The 17397-nt window shown below is 36.3% G+C and overlaps 1 protein-coding gene across 1 annotated transcript in view; it reads right to left on the bottom strand.

Annotated features, from left to right (window-relative positions):
• Positions 1 to 17397, bottom strand: part of DIAPH3 (diaphanous related formin 3) — a 522774-nt gene that overhangs the window by 438976 nt on the left and 66401 nt on the right. Inside the window, 1 exon segment of the mRNA XM_017892515.1 lies at positions 11015 to 11119. Within this exon segment, the coding sequence (XP_017748004.1) occupies positions 11015 to 11119 (105 nt within the window).

The raw sequence follows: 17397 nt of genomic DNA, 5'->3' as shown, positions 1-17397 counted from the left end.
GATGGCATATTACAGATAGACAAAATCCAACATACAGATAACAGAATCCATGAAAAAGAAAACCAAAGCAAAAAACTAGAACACATCAATGAAAGTAAAAGAAATTTAAGAAAAAAAGAAAAACACAATAAAAGAGCACACTGTGTACTTGATAATCCTAAGTCAGATATCCCAAAGAAAGACAGACAATAACTAAAAGTTAGTTATCAGCTGACCTTTTGACAACAATGCCATTAAGCTTTACGCTAGAAAAAAAAAAATAGTATTATTCAAGATCCTAAGCAAAAAAACATGTGAGCCAAGGATTTTATATCCAACAAAGCTGACTAAACAATAAAGGGCATACACTATTACCAACATGCAAAACTCAGGAAATACTGTTTCCATGAGTCCTTCAGAGGAATCTACTAAAGAACAAACTTCAGACAAACAAAATGTCTGCAGAAATAATGTAAGGACAGTGGTGAGCATTCACATATAGTTACTAAATGAGGTTAAAACTAAATGAGGACTAAAAGGAAAGGTGTGAAATGTAATGGCTATATACTTAGTCAATGTTGACATAGTAGGACAAAAATAGCAGTTGGAGACAGAACATATGCAAAACAAAACTTTTAAATACACATCCACACATGCTTTTTTATTCTTCTATCTCTCCACTAAAACAGCAATTAAACAAAAGAACAGTAAGTATCCTTGGCCCTCAGCTTGTAAACTTTGAAATATCATTCCCCACACTAAAGGAAAGAGTCAACTGATACCAGGTTTAGCAGGATAAATATTCTAGAGGAGGAGCTTGATCATCAGACCAAAATGACTAGGAGTCAACTAGACAAGTCCCAATGCCCAAAGATGGGACAATTTGATTTTCACTAAAAATAATTGTAATGCATAAATTTTATGATATTAAAATGATTGATCATCTTCAGAGAATGATAGAGAATGAAATCAATGTATTGAAAGCTGGCAAATAAAGGAAAAAAATAAAGCATTTATCCTAAATTTCCTATATCACTGGCTAACCAAACAGTATTTGAGAGACGTCTCTTTGTAAAAGTATTCCAATAAATGAAAATGAAATTATAGAATTCTAATTGCAAACTAGATATTAATGAAAGAATATAACACTCCTTATGATCTTGTTAAAGAGATGAAACCTGAGTCTGATCATGCCTCTAGATCTAGCTGTCTCTGTGCAGGAAATACAGAGGATAGGATGTTCACTTTACCACAAACATAAAAATCAGCAAAATTCAGAATGTCCTGGATAAAATAACTGAAGATAAAACAAGACATAGAGATATTCCAAATTTTAAGATATAAGCAACAGTAGCACATGTGTTGACCCCATGGATCTATCACTTGCTTCAACAGTGATTGGACAGAATAGACCCAGAGACTCCCTCTCAAAAAAATTTTTTAAATAAAGAAAGGCCACAGTGGTGCATGCCTATAATCCCAGCACTCTGGAAGGCTGAGGTGGGAGGATCACTTGAGCCCAGGAGTTCAGTATTATGGTGAGCTATGATCACTACTGTACTCTAGCTATGTACGGTGAGCTATGATCACTACGTAATTCAGTATTACAGTGACCTATGATCACTACTGTACTCTAGCCTGGGTGACAGAGCAAGACCCTATGGATGGATGGATGGATGGATGGATGGATGGATGGACAGATGGATGGAAGAATAAACTACAGTCTGATGATATACTTTTGAGTGATAGATAGATAGATAGATAGATAGATAGATAGATAGATAGATAGATAGAATATACTATAGTCCGCGGATGCACTTTTGAGTGATAAAACTAGAAAGAAACTCAAGGAAGTGATTCCCATAAAAGTCAAGATGGTGATTACTTTTAGGCTAAAATATACATAAAACTGAACAGAGGTTTTAGCATGGGACAGGGCAGATGGAGTACTTTGCAGGATGACTGGCAAGGTTCTATTTACTTATCTGTGTGGTGTTCTCCTTATGATAATTCATTAAGCTACACATTTGTTTTTTGATGTCTTCTGTAACTATTTTTATTTGACAAAGGGTTTTTTTTTTTCTTTAAGTCAAAAACCCTAGTTTCGAGTCCTAGCCATGGCATTAACGTGGGAATGTCACACACTCCCTTGAACCATTCCCTCATGTGCAAAATTTAAAGATGGTGTAAGATATCTTCCAGACCTAAATAAAAAAATAAAAAACTACTACTAAATATATCTACTAAATAAGAGAGTATAACAAAGTCATCCTTAACAAAAATGCAGAAAAAAGGTTTTAAACTCACCAAAGTAGTACAAAGCAGTTTCCCAAGAAAATTAAAAAAAAAAAAAAAAATCCAAAAATAAAATCTACCATAACAGTAATATACAAGGAATAGTCAAAACCTAAGATTAAATTTACTGTTGGACTATTTCGTTTCCACACCTCAACAAATCCTAAGGACTGATCCTTAATTTACTTAATCTACTCTGGAAGGCCTTCTGGTAATAAAAGCATTTGAAAAATTTGTGCATCACATTGATAGTAAGAGGCTATACCAACCATATTTATTGTCTTGAGGGTTGTGGGGGAAACCACTACACTGAGCTGGTGAGGAAATGCTAACAAGTCAGGAAACCATTAAATTGGGAACAAATGCCTTTTGGGCATCAAGGTGATTGATTGATTAGCCTATTAAGGATTTTTTTAAAGTATGTATAGAATTTATGCCCTTTAGGAATAACTAAGAAATCAAATTGGTGTTTAAGTTTAATGCCACCAACAAGGAAGGTGAATAAGTTCACTGAAGCTTTAAAACCAGGCATACTCTTCTCCTTACTGATACCTGTTCTATTGGGCATCTTTTTCCAAAATAAAGCAGGTTCTTCTCTGTTACAATAGTCAACCTTCTCCTTTGATTATTTCTACTAGTAACCAAATGTCATACAGAATTTCTTGGCAGCTACCTGTATTTATGCTACTTGAACACTCATTTTGATGTTATGCATATGGCAAACTATCCTTGAAGCCACTGTGACTAGATAATAGTTTTAATAGTAAATGGTCCATGCTTAGCCTTTAAATTCTGTCAATTTCTGATCTCTTGTTAAATTAATGTTATACTAAGAGACATCTGGTGATAAGGCTCATCTTCTACAGCCCAGTGGTTCTCATTCTTGGCTGTACCCTAGAATCACCAGGAGGGCTTTACTCAATATTGATGCCTGGGTCCCATCCACAGGAACTGTTTTATGGAAGTGTTAAGTGGTAAGGCCTGGACATTTAAATAGTTAAAGTTCCCCAGATGATTCTCCTGGCTATCAAGATCAAGAGTTATTACTCCTGGACACTTTTTCCTCATTTCATCAATTACTTAGCCCTTTTGCTCACTGAAAGACACCTGCACATACATAGCATTTATAAATTTTCACTTTTTCCTTTAGAAGCGTTCCTTGTTTTAAAAGGTTCTTTATAATTGTATATACGGATGTCACATGCCTCTTGTGGCACTTTCAAAGTTATCACTATATTCATGGTTACTTGACATAAGTTTAATTATGTTCATAAAAATCTAAAAAGTAAGCACAAGCATAGCAAAATGTCTTAGGCCAAGAAACAACTCAGTGACAAGATGAAAACAATTCAGTGACAAGATGAAAACAACCTTGGATGACCTCTAATGCCAACAAGTGGTATAAACATCATTAATCAACTCAGGATCTAATAAAATTCAACTAGTAAATAGCAGTTTTTCTATATCTGATGAAACCTTTTTTAAAAAATGCTATAATAAAAGAAAAGCTGTCTTAACTACCTATAAGATTTTTTAAAGATCAAAAGTATACAATTCTAACGTGAGCAATATAATTTACTCCTATAAAAAAAGAAAAAATGATCCGTTTCTTCATTATCATCTCCTACCTAAACAAAAACACAATTCAGTAATACTAGAGAACATGAAACACCACTGGTGCTGCCCAGAAACAACTCACAAGGAATCTGGATGAATTTTAGCTGTTGGAAGATCATTTTCACTGTGCATACATAAAACCTATCCTATATAGGGACAAATGAAAACTAAAGTGCCAGCTAGATTATTAGAAAATAGTCTTAACAAGAAATCAGTTCATTGTGCCGAGGCTCTAAAATTTTCTGCTAGTCAGCAAGTAAGACCTGGAAACAAGCAGGCAAAGCATCATAAGGGCATTGTGTTTATTAGATACATCTAATGTCAATCACAAACTTTTTACTAAGCTTTTGTGTTACAGGGGTGTTTTTATCAAATCCGTAATCTGAAATAGAAGCAAAAAAAAACCATGTTAATGTTAACAAGAATGTGTGAAACTTTGGTTCTTCTAAGTTTCTAGTGGTTAAAATGTAAGCCTCCTTTAAGTAACAACAACCAAAAGTGAGAGAAAATAAAAGAACTTAATTTACTTGTACCTGACAATGTTTTACAAAATTAACATTGGAAACTGTAACTGAAAGCAAGAAAAACTGACACTGAAATGCATTAAAATGCCCTACTAATATTACAATATTAACAAATCAATGCTAAAAGTAACAAATCAATTCCAGATTTTCCATCTAGAGAAAATGCAGTCACCCCTCGGTATCCATGGGAGATTGGTTCCAGGACCTCCCACAGACACCAGAATCCAGAGATGCTCCAGGCTCTGATATAAAATGGCATAGTATTTGCATATAACATTCACATCCTCCCATATATTTTAAATCATCTCTAGATGACTTACAATACCTAATACAATGTAAATGCTATGTAAATAGTCATTATATTGTTTAGGGAATAACAATAAAAGAAAGCTGTGCATGTCCAGCATAAACACAATTGTTTTTCCAAATATTTTCAACCTGCGGTTAGTTGAATTCATGGGATGAAAAACCCATGAATACAGAGGGTCGACTGTGCACATAAACCCAAATACATGACTGATATTTTCTTAAACATAGTTCTTTTCTGATCAAGATATGCCTAGAAAAATAATATTGCAGAATACCAGGTCTTCCATCCTTGAGAACATCATGGCCTATTGAGCTAGAACAACAGTACTATGACAAGACCTTTCAAAATACTTTTAAACACTATATTATACATATATCCATACACACAAATATATACATACACACACAAGAAACTATAATTCTACACTTATGAACTCAATTTAGACTCAGTTGTTTCATTGTGTTGCTTAAAAAACTTTTGTTATGGTCTTTACACCTCGTAAAGTTATGATCATTAATACTTGATACTTAACTTTTACGTTTAAAAAGTCTGAGGAAGAACTACTACAATAATACTTAAGGAAGCATTCAAAGAATTAAAACTGTATCCAAAATTTTTCTAATAAATGCCTCAGAATAGCCCTTACATTCACTTGGAAACCAGCTTGACAGGGAAAAAGAAGGAGCTAGCAAACTTTCAGGAGCATTTATAAAAGAGGAATTCTGCTTCTTGATCCAAAAAAATCAAAAAAGATAAAACAAAAACATACATATAAAATAAAGAATGTATGTTCTAATTAAGAATCTTAGAAATGTGAGATTAGGCTATCCTTAGATATCAGCTCACCTAAACTGGACATGTTAATGCAGCTGTAATACAGATGCCAATGATATGTGGATAAGGGAGATGAGGAGTCTATCACAACTTCTGATTCCAAGCTAGTGCATTCAGAAGAACTTTTAAGTAGAAGTACAAAGTTCAAAGAGAAATGTTTAAAGCATTTATCTAAACCTAATGGTACAGCCAAAAAGTGGGGGTGGGGGGGACAGGGGCGGTGCAATATGCTAACAGGTAGCAGTCCAGTTGTAATCTGTAGGTAATTAAACTGTCTGGACAGTTTAATCATCTTGAACTACGAAAATTAATTGGGGGGAAAGATAACTCCCAAAGCACTGATAAGCAAATGTTCATCTCTACTGAAGTATTCTTGGAGACACAACAAACACACTGCACTACATAACATAAACCAAAATTTCCCTCAAAATCTCTTTAAATATCTCTCCAAATCTCTCCCAGAAACCCCACCTCCCCACAAAGGACCAGACATCTTTTTGGTTCTCCTTTCTAATCTATCTCTCAAACTTGGCCTCCTTCCCTCTATCCTTACTCTGCCCCTCTGAGTCTCTACCGACTTCAAGAATCTTCTCCTCCTTTCAAGGGTCTGCTTTCACTTGTCTGGAATATAGGTTTTGGCCTCTCAGGACTTCCCTAGTTTCATATTGCTGCAGATTACCCTGTCAAACCTAAAAGTAGAACAGCAAATAGAAGACTCCTTCCTCTCAACAGACAGGAAAGGTATAATGCATATTTATTTTTGGGGGGCAAGGAGGGGGAAAGGGTCTCACTCTGTCGCCCAGACTGTACTGCAGTGGCACAATCTCGGCTCACCACAACCTCCGCCTCCCGGGTTCAAGTGATTCTCCTGCCTCAGCCTCCTGAATAGCTGGGATTACAGGTGCGTGCCACCACATCCAGCTAATTTTTGTGTTTTTAGTAGAGACGGGGTTTCACCATGTTGGCCAGGCTGGTCTGGAACTCCTAACCTCAAATGATCCACCCGCCTTCGCTTCCCAAAGTGCTGGGATTACAGGCGTAAGCCACCAAGCCCAGCCATATATTTTATTTTTACTAACCCTTTGTGATTGATAGAGAAAAAATATATAAATCTTGTTCAGAATGGATTTAGATCAATAAGAATCCTTTTTAACACATACTTTAATTGTATATAAATTAATCCATGGTCTCCCATGACCCCCATCATGAGATTTTTCTCACATTATCCAGAAATAATACATCTAGAAACAGCTCACCTTTAATATAACTCAAGCACCTACAAGAAAATAAGCATTAATAAACGTTTCTATCACAGACATAGGGTATGATGCACCATCCCAAAAAGAAAAGAGGAAAAAGAAAACTAAGTGAAGGCAGTAATTCTATTAGGATATATCTTCTATGCTTGGTTTGTGCACTCGAACATAAGAAGCTTAACCACAGAAATCATCTTTTAACGGTATCTGATGGAGTACTTTAAGCATTCTAAGGGAAGATAAGATTAAAAATAGTCAAACTCTAATAACGAATGAGAACTATACTCAAGGTTAAGCATTACTATTACATACATCTATATGTATATAATAGATTTGTATATTAATTTCTAATTCTTTTCTATTTTAAAAAATAGTGAAAATCCTCAGGCAGTTGTGGTTTACAAGAGCATTCTCTGTTCTGGTCCAGAATTTTTTGTTCTTACATTTATTGGAAACTATGGATCCTCTTCCATTTGGCCTATTCACATCACATCCTGCTATCAAGGTCTTTACCACTAACTGCACCACAGTCTTACCCTCCAGTTATATGATCAAACAAGTCAAGTCTGGATGCTTCTTAAAAGACATTTTCTCCAATAAACTTGCTGTAAACATCTGAGTTGAGTCTTTTACCATGGAATGGGCACAGTGCCTTGTAGTACCTCTCTCATCTATGCTATGAGTGAGCCCACACTGAGTGAGGGGAGCATCTTAAGGATGCTCCTTTGAATGGAAACAGTAATTTCCAGAATGAATTAGAATTAAAGATCCAGCACAGGCAAAAATGCATGTGGATGGTATATCAGGACTCTTGACAGTGGCAAAGAAAAAACTCGGAGCAGCTTCCATGAGAACCTGCATCACTTCACATAATGAAGAGTCTAGGGGCAGGAATGCATTAAGCCAGAGAAGCAGCTCCGTGACATCAAGCACTGTACAACCTCTCACAACCACATCCAATGGCAGAACAAAGTGGCTCTCCAACTCTAGATCCTTTCATGAGGGAGGGAAATCTTTCTCAAAAACCCCCAAGTGGAAGTGCCCACGAGAGTGTACATAAAAAAATAACCTGGATCACGTTCCCATGACCTGGAAGTTAGAAAAATGTAAATCTGATATTTTCTGCTTCTAAATACAACACTTGCTTAATAAAATTGTAATAATCCTTCCTAACTGCACAAATTCAGTTTTATTCTTGTGCCATCTAAATTCAAACTTATTAAGGTTTAGAAATAACTTAGTTTGACTGGTGGCATTTTTTTTAAATTCTAAAAACCAACCTTATCTACGTTAGGCCTACTTTGAGGGTTAATATTTTGAGGGTTAAATATTTTCAAACCATATACACTGTTAGACATCAGTACTAATTTCCAAAAAATAATATTAATGCTTACCCAAAAAAGAGAATCTTGAAGCAATGGTAAGCCTAAAACCATAACAAAAGTATATTTTTTTATCCTCTATCCTTTTCACATCCTTTGTAGAACAATGTATCTATGAACTTTGATTCTGTTCTTTTCAGCATAACTTTTTCAACAGTCATTAATGTAAATAAAGTGGCATGACAAAGTCAGTACCCTAGAGTTAACAAAATGTGTTTCTACTTCCAGAGCAAAAATAAATGACTGGTCAGCTTGAACTTTCTAGAATGTTAACCATCTGCCGAATTATTCAGAACCTTCCTAGGAAGAGCCATGATCCTCCACACACTAATTAAATAAGTCAATGCTGTAATCACACTTTAGATAACTAATCTATTTCAATCCTGATAATTTAATTACCTAATTGTGGTAAACAAATTTCAACCTTAGTCCAAAATGATTAAAGGATTAAAGTTGAAAATCAGTGAATGCAAACTGAAATAGATCCACATAACAACGTTCAAAACAGTTTGTTTCTTTAGAGTATGTTTATTATCTCAAATTCAAGAATTAATATGATCTATCATGCCAAGGTTTTCTAAACCAGTTCTAACTGATGTCATATCTCTTATAATTATATTAAATGAATTCCTACTTGTTAGATTTACAATTCCTTAACAGGGTAGTCTTCACTGACATGAACACTACACAAAACATGAACATTATCTACACTCACCCGTCTGTTATTTTTTTTTTCCATATCACCTTTCACCTCCTATTACATATATGCTTATGCGTTTCTGTTATGTACATCCAGTGCTGCTCCAGAGGACACAGTGATAGATTATCCTCTAGTGCCTAAAATGCTGCCTGACCTGCAGTGGTGCTATCTCGGCTCTCTGCCTTGTGGGCTCAAGCAATCCTTCCACCTCAGCTTCCTGAGTAGCTGGGACTACAGGCACAAGACACCACATCCAGCTAATTTTTGTATCTTTTGTCGAGACAGGGCCTTACTATGTTGCCCAGGCTGGTCTCAAACTCCTGGGCTCAAGTGATCTGCCTGCCTAGGCCTCCCAAGGTGCTGGAATTACAGGCATGAGTCACCACACCTGGCCTTATAGACACTTAAAAAACAACAACAAAAAAAAAACCTTAGAAATGTGAACTTACAAATAGTAAATCTGTATTTTTACTGATGTACTTTTCCCTATATTTTAAATTATGGTATAATGATTACGATAACAAGAACAATAAACAAATTACAAAGAAAAACAAACGATTGCTACCACCACCACTGCTACCACAAGAGGCAGTCACTAGTCATAAAATATGTTGTGTTCTAATCATGGAATAAACAATTTAATTTTGTTTTTATTATTATTTTAGAGACAGGGTCTCACTCTGTCACCCAGGCTGGAGTACAGTGATGTGATCGAAGCTCACTGCAGCCTTGAACTCCTGGGTTCAAGCAATCCTCCCACCTCAGTCTCCCAAGTAGCCAGGACTACAGGATCTCATCACCATATCCAGCTAATTTCTTTTTCTGGTTGAGAAAAAGTTTCACTATGTTGTCTAGGCTGCTTTCAAACTCCTAGCCTCAAGAGGTCCTTCCACCTTGACATCTCAAACCACCATGCCTGCCCATTTAACTCTGATAATGAGTCCACTATGTAGGTATTCCCATTTTATGGTAAGGAAATTGAGAATCAAAGAGGTAAAATAAGATTTCCAAGGTCAGGCAGAGATACATAAGCAGATCCAAAACACCAGAGCTCTGACTCTTAACCGACCAATACCAACTTGTGATATATAAGTATCATTAAAGGACAAAGGCAATTAGTATCAGTATCATAGTAGCAGGGATACAGAGTCCATCAATACAAAGAGCTAAAAAAAGCACAGTACTCATCGTGATTTCTATACCTGAAGAGCAAGTGCCAAAACATGAGACATGTTTAAAAATTAAACATCACTTGTGTCTTTCTTCCAAAAGAAATACCTCAGAGTCACTGGTCCAGCAGATAAACGTAGTTAAAGTATAAATAACTTATGTTCTTGTAACCTGAACTTAGGTTAAAATACACAAGGAAAACTAGTGTGTTAAGCTACTTTTTCCTAATCCAATTCTGTTGTAAATTGAGCCAAAATCATTTTCTACTGTCTTTCTACTGATTGCTTCTTCATTGGCTTCCATTTTATATTTTTCATCCAATCCATTTATTCACAATTTGTATATGACTAGTCAAGCTCATTTGTTTTCCCATGAAATAAATGCAATTGATTCTGTGTGCCAGTCATGGTTTCTTAGACATTTAGTCATTACTTCCGCCCACATATTTCATGTGTCTCTAGAAAATTGGCAGCCACATAGAGGCCTAATGCTCCTTTTAATACCAACATTTTTAATTTGTTACAAGATAATTTTATTCATAGGGAGATTCACATTACTAAGATACACTTCTAAGCCACTATTATGTACCTTGATGTAGACAGTAAAATCAGTCTCACTTTTCTATAATGCACATATCACTCTGATTTATAAGTGACATTAAAAATCAATGACTATATTAATTCACTAACAAGAAAAGGTGACAGAGTAGTCCCTCCACAGTGTTTCTTAGCAATGTAACTAGCTAAAAAACACAAGCAGCTTAAAAGTTGTAAGATGAGAAATATTTTTAATTTAAACAAATGTATAATACTTGTGCCCTTAATTATATATTCAGAAGCCCTCTGATTACAGTTGCCCACAACCTTAAGCACTTCATTAAACAAATGTGTTGTTTTCCATATTAAAACATGTTCGGCAGTATTTTTCAACTTGACAGTTTTACTTACTGTCTTAGAAGCAGTATTAATGTACTGCATCACCATTTCTTTTTTGATACTGAAGTCTTTTTCCCGCAATGGTGCCTTTTTATCTTCATTTAAATTCATATCTTCCTGGAAAACACAATTAAAATGCCTCAGTTTAGAATCTAAGTAGAGCAGCAATTCTACATGCACTATGAATGGAAAAATCAATAATTTGTGACTAAAGCAGCATTAATTGTTTTGGAATGATTTACGTGTAGTTCTGCCTGAAGGAAGGAGAGAAAAAAGAGCTGGAGAGGGAGAGAAGAAAGTATTCTAGATCATTTTAACAAGTAAAATAGTTACCAAAAGAACTTTTAAAATTCACAGCAGGCAAATAAAATTATATTCACATCACTATAGATAATTAGACAGTTGCAGATTTCTGCCATTCATAAGGTCATTAGGATTCACAATTTCAATATATTTATGTATTTTTACAACAGCTGCACCTGAAGCTATCTTGCACTTGCTTTGAAAGAGCTGCGTGTGAGTCATAAAAAATAAAAAGTAAATAAACCAACCAAGTTTCAGATTCTGATAGCCGCAAGCACATATCAAATATCCAGTACTGATTCCAGCAAAGGACAAAGCACTTTATAGTTTTGTCTTTTCCCTACTCTTATCAAAAATGTTAACTAGTTAACTTATTGAATGTTCTAAGTTACATAAAAGTTGTACTTATAAAAACAGCTACCACCTAAAATCGAACATTTCTCAACAGCACCAACCAAAATAAGGGTTTAAGTAACCAAGATCTTGCTACAGGCTTAATTTTAACTAAAAATTCAAGTCAGGTATACATCCACACAAATATATGAATTGCTCTTAATTAAGCTGCTGAAGTAAGAGGCTGTTCTGGCAAAGGAAAGGGCGTCTGAGGTAAGACAGAAATGGCTAAAGGAGAAGGGCAGCTCAAATGAATGTCCTCGTGAACTTAGCCCTGAGTCATTTGTGATATGCAATGTAAAATATCTGAATGTATATAAACTTCGTATCTACTCAGAATGGATCATAAAATTCAGGACTTTGGATCACCTATGGAGCCTAGCAAGTTAAATTTCTTACAGATTTTATAAGGGTGCTACATTAATCAAACACTGTAGTTTATGCCTTTAGCTGACTCAATTCTTGGCTACCAAACCCTTCAAGCTCTTAAAAGTCAAAATTCCCTTCATTTTACCTTGGTAGAAATATTTAAGATCTTAGAAGCTGTTCCATTTGACACTACAATAAAAGGTAGTAATTAGTAAAGTCACTTTTGCTGTTTTAGTTAGAAACACCCAATTACGTGAATCAAGGTTTGTTTTGTTTCGTTTTTCTTGTCTAAGCTAGTGAGGGAAGGCTCAGTAGGCCGTAATACGACACAGGAAGCATTTTGGAAATTTTGGAAACTTCTTGAGGCATGTTAGTTGTCGCAATAATTGAGGTGATGCTACCAGCATTTACAGGGGTAGCATCACAGTTTGACCTGTACAGTAAAAACTACCTTGTGCCCCACAGAGAGATTCACATACCTTAAAAAGAGAGAGAGAAAGAATCCTCCTTAATTAAGCCTAATTCAATGGAACTGTTGCAGGACAGGTGAGCCCCAAATGTGGGGCTTAGCCCAGCGGGGCTCATGCCTTCATCATAGAAAGAATTCAAAGGCAAGGTGGTGTTACACAGCAACCTTTTATCAAATGGTACTGCTCCTTGCGGAGCAAGGCTAACTCACAGGCAGTGTGCCCAGAGTCAGCAATGTATGGGCTCTTGGCAACTGTAATTATACTCACTTAAACCCACTTAGCCATATGCAAATTAGGAGGTGGGTCAATGTAAATTATTATTTAGAATTTTCTAGGAAAGGGGTGGTAACTTCTGGGCCATTGCCATGGCATTTGTAAATTGTCATGGAGCTTGTGGGAGTGTCTTATACTAATGAGTAATGAGGGCAGCTAGGGATTGCTTTTGCCCCATCTGCCAGTTTTTGCTGTTTTTTTTTTTTTTATACTTTAGTCTGTCTGGACCAGTTTCTGTTTTGATCAGCAGTGTTGTGACTAGAAAACACGTTCTGCCAGTCTCCTATACCAGAAATAGATGTAAAACATAAAATTATTATGTATTAAATACTTTATATTGCATGGTTTTACTTTACTGAATTTTCCAAGAATCAAACTATTCTGTAAATTATAGTTACACCGTGCTTTTTTTAAGCTTTACCAATACTTGTGCTTCATCTCTGAAATGTAGATGTCCCAGGGAAATACTGTTTGTGGTATCTGAATCCCCAAAACAGCACAACTATATCAATCTACCTATCTACAATGCCACTTCTGTACTCACAGAGGTATGAAGCAGAGATTCAAGAGTGTGAATTTACTATACCTTCTTGAGTAGTCATGGCCAATTGTTTAAATTGAAATACATATTTTTATTATATAGTACAGTAAGACAAATTGATGTTCTTAATTTATGAACATAGGTAACATTATCCACAAAGAATTTCACTGGAAGAAAGTAATGAGATAGTTAGGGGATAATTGTTATAAAACGTGGGGGAACCTGAGAGCACTGGGAAATTCTGTTTTAAATTATTCACTGTATTTTTATTTTCAGGCTAATGGCCAAACATTATCCAGTCTCTTTAGTAAATTAAAATACTTAATATATACAGAATATCAAAAAACAGAAAGTCCTTTAGTTATGGCTGAAACTGAAATAAAACTTCAAGGTGAGTAGGAGAAAGAATTTTTTACAAAGGCCTCTGCTTTCTTTTGGAAACACATCTTCATGATAACACCAGTTCATACACAAAAGTGGTTGTGATGGTTAATTTTGGGGGTTGGTTAATTTTAGGTGTGATGGTTAATTTTAGGTTAATCTTCTGGCTTAAAGTATACCCAGATAGCTGGTAAAGCATTATCTCTAGGTATGCCTTTCAGAAGAGATTGGCAGTTGAATCAATGGACTGAGTAAGGAAGATCCGCCCTCAATGTGGGCAGGCACCATCTAATCAGCTGAAAGCTTGAATAGAACAAAAAGGCAGAAGGAAGGCTAAGTCTCCTTCTCTCTTCTGGAAATGGGACAAACTTCTTCTGCCCTTGGACATCAGAACTACAGGTTCTTCAACCTTTGGGCCCTGGGACTTCCACCAGTGGCACTCTCCCTGGAGTTCTCAGGCCTTAAGCCACCTCCTCAGCCTCCAACTGAGTTACACCAACAACTTCCTTGGTTTTGAAAATTTGGAACCTGAACTGAGCCACGCTGCTGACTTTCCTGGTTCTCCAGCTTGCACATAGCATACTGTAGGACTTCTCGCCCTTTATAGTCATGTGAGCCGGTCCTCCTAATAAATCCCCTCTCATAGACAGGCAGACATCCTATTGGTTCTGTTTCTCTGGAGAACTCTGACTAGTACAGCGATACATCTGAAATTAAGGGAGAAACCCAAAGTTCTCCCAGCTGCTTCCAATGGTTTATCCCACCTCTTTTGCCTAAATATGGCACTCACCTTCCTGACAAAAGTGTGATGACAGTCCTAGTGTAAAAAACAAAAAGGAGACAAATAATACTTGCCTAATTTGGATGATGCCCCATGCAAATCTCATATTTAAAGTTGATCCCCAGTGTTGGAAGTAGGGCCTAGTGGGCGGTGTCTGTGTCATGGATGTAGTTCCCTCATTAATAGATTAATGACCTTCCTGGGGTGGGGGCGACTGAGTTCTTGCCCTATTAATTCCCATGAGAGTAGGCTGTTAATAAGTTTGGAACCTCCCCACCACCTTCTCTCTTGCCTCCTCTCGTACCATGTGATCTCTGCACACACCAGCTCCTTCTTGCCTTTCATCATGAGTGGAAGTTCCCGAAGGCCCTCACCAAAAGCAGATGCTGGTCCCATGTTTCTTGTACAGCTTGCAGAATTGAGAGCCAAATAAACCTCTTTTTTAAATTACTTAGTCTCAGATATTCCTTTATAGCAACATAAAAATGGATTAAGACAATACTACAAAACAAAAAAAGTTTGGAATCAATTACATAACACCCTAAACCTTTGTGGGATACCCACTAGGCATGTAACTTCATCTAACAGGTCATTCTCCATATGTCCAGGAGGAAATGGCACTTGAAAGAGTAAGAAAAGCTCTGTCCTTTAAAAAAGAAAAATGAGAGAGAGAGAAAAGAAATAAGGGGGCAATAGAGAGAAAATATGAGTGAAAGCATTAGGGGTACGGTATTTTTAGAATATATTTTGAATTTCTATTTATGGAAAACAAGGCTGAAAGAAGAAAACTCCATGAGGCAGTGGCACTTAACTTCAGGGAGTCACAAAGTCCTTAGAAAATTTATTGGGAGGTTTTTTTCCTAAAAAACGCATATCCATATTTTATGTTGCAATTCCAGAAGGGTTAAGCATCTCCCAAGGCTATCTAAGAAACTAGACTTGGGAAAAGTCAGTGGGGGAGAAGTGAGCAAGTCATCATTTTTTATGCTTCTTAGTTTACATTTCCTCAAAATTATCATGTTGTATCTCCATTATCTAAGGTCAGTTTCCCTTAAAAGCAAAGCCTGAAACAGGGATTCAGGTGCAGGTGGGGCTGCTCTCAGGATAGAGTAAAGGAGGTAAGACAAAAGAGGAAAAAAGACATACTAAAGGTGGCCTCTGGTGGATTCTCACTTCACCCTGAAATGCACCACAGTCAGGATAACCTGGTAGCAGAAACCAGCCTCGACAACCTCAAGTTAGTCATTAGCTGCAGAATCCTAGTTCTGATGAGGGCAAATCTCTGGAGAAAGGGGCATCTATGAGCCATTAAAAGCCAATGCTCATCACCTGGGGCATAGGTGCACCAACCTGGTAAAAAGGAGCTGGGAGGGGGTACCCACAGTACCCACTATACCATCTGAAAATAATTTACTTGATATTACAATAAAACTTCTTTCAAATTGAACTGAATAAATATAGAAACACATATAGATGACCTTTAAAAAAAGGCAATATAAACTATTGTGTATTAACTGATCCTTCCATTCAAACACAGGTCAGTAAAACATGCTGTTTTACTGTGCTACCACACTGCATAGGTACAAAATGACACTGCAGACACAGATTGTAAAACAGCTCTAAAATGGCCATTTACCTCAATCTATCAGTATGCCGATACATATACGTATCTCATTAAACATCTATTACAGGTAAAATATTGAACAGGAAATACAAAGAAAACATAAATACATAAGGCTCAGTGAGTAATCTGAATGAGGTTAAAATTTCCATGGATGTATGAAATAAATCTCTACCCTTTAAATGGAAAAATCTTATCAACTGGATATCGGGCTGAATATATCTCATTCAAAAACTTTATTTGACAAGTCACCTATTCAAAATTTTAATCTGTCTGAAGAGCATATTATTGTTTTTGATGTTAAAGTTCTATTAACATGTTAGCAATATACATTATGAATTATCTCATTTATAGTACTTCCTAATACACTGATGTTCAACTTACACTGGGGTTATGTCCCAAAAAAGCCATTAAAAATTGAAATGCAGAAATGCATTTAATACACCTAACCTACTGCATGTCACAGCTCAGCCTAGCCTCCCTTAAATGTGCTCAGAACACTTACATTGGCCTGCAGGTAGACAAAATCATCTAACACAAATGCTATTTTATAATAACATTTTGAATACAGAGATGCACATTTTGTAGACATGGTGGGATGCAAACACACAAAGCACAATATCCAAAAAATGCTGGGGACACAGTATAGTCAGCCGTTCAGCCTAATGACTGCATGGCTGACAGGGGAGCTGCAACTCTCAGTTTCTGCCCCACATTACACGAGAGTGTCAGACTGCATATAGCTAGCCTAGGAAAAGACCAAAATTCAAAATTTGAAGTACAGTCTCTACCAAATCCATGTTGCTTTCACCACTGTAAAGTCGAAAAATTGTTAAGTCAAACTGCTATATGTTGGGGACCACCTATAAATGTGTAGACACAGTTTTGACAGGGGAAACTGAGAGTTGCAACATCAAAAAAATAGTTTTCCTTTGGCCAATTACTTTCTAATTAAAATCTATACCTAAACGGAATCACTGTGCTGTTTTACTGTGCTAATCTGACTAGTACTAGGAATAGATTTCAGAAGTAGAATAGTTGGAAAACTTTTTTTTTCATTCAATACATGGGAACACAGCTATGTCATCCAAAAAGACCAGAATTAGAAAGACCAAATTAGTGTGGTACCAGAAAGTAAGAAGATGGAAGGAAGGGAAGGAAGGGAAGTAAGGGAAGGAAGGAAGGGAAGGAAGGGAAGGAAGGGAGGAAGGAAGGAAGGAGGGAAGGAGGGAAGGAGGGAAGGAGGGAAGGAGGGAAGGAGGG

Source organism: Rhinopithecus bieti, unplaced genomic scaffold (assembly GCF_001698545.2).
Source record: "Rhinopithecus bieti isolate Rb0 unplaced genomic scaffold, ASM169854v2 scaffold_21155, whole genome shotgun sequence".
NCBI classification, from domain to species: Eukaryota; Metazoa; Chordata; class Mammalia; order Primates; family Cercopithecidae; genus Rhinopithecus; species Rhinopithecus bieti.
This window is presented reverse-complemented; position numbering and strand designations above follow the sequence as displayed.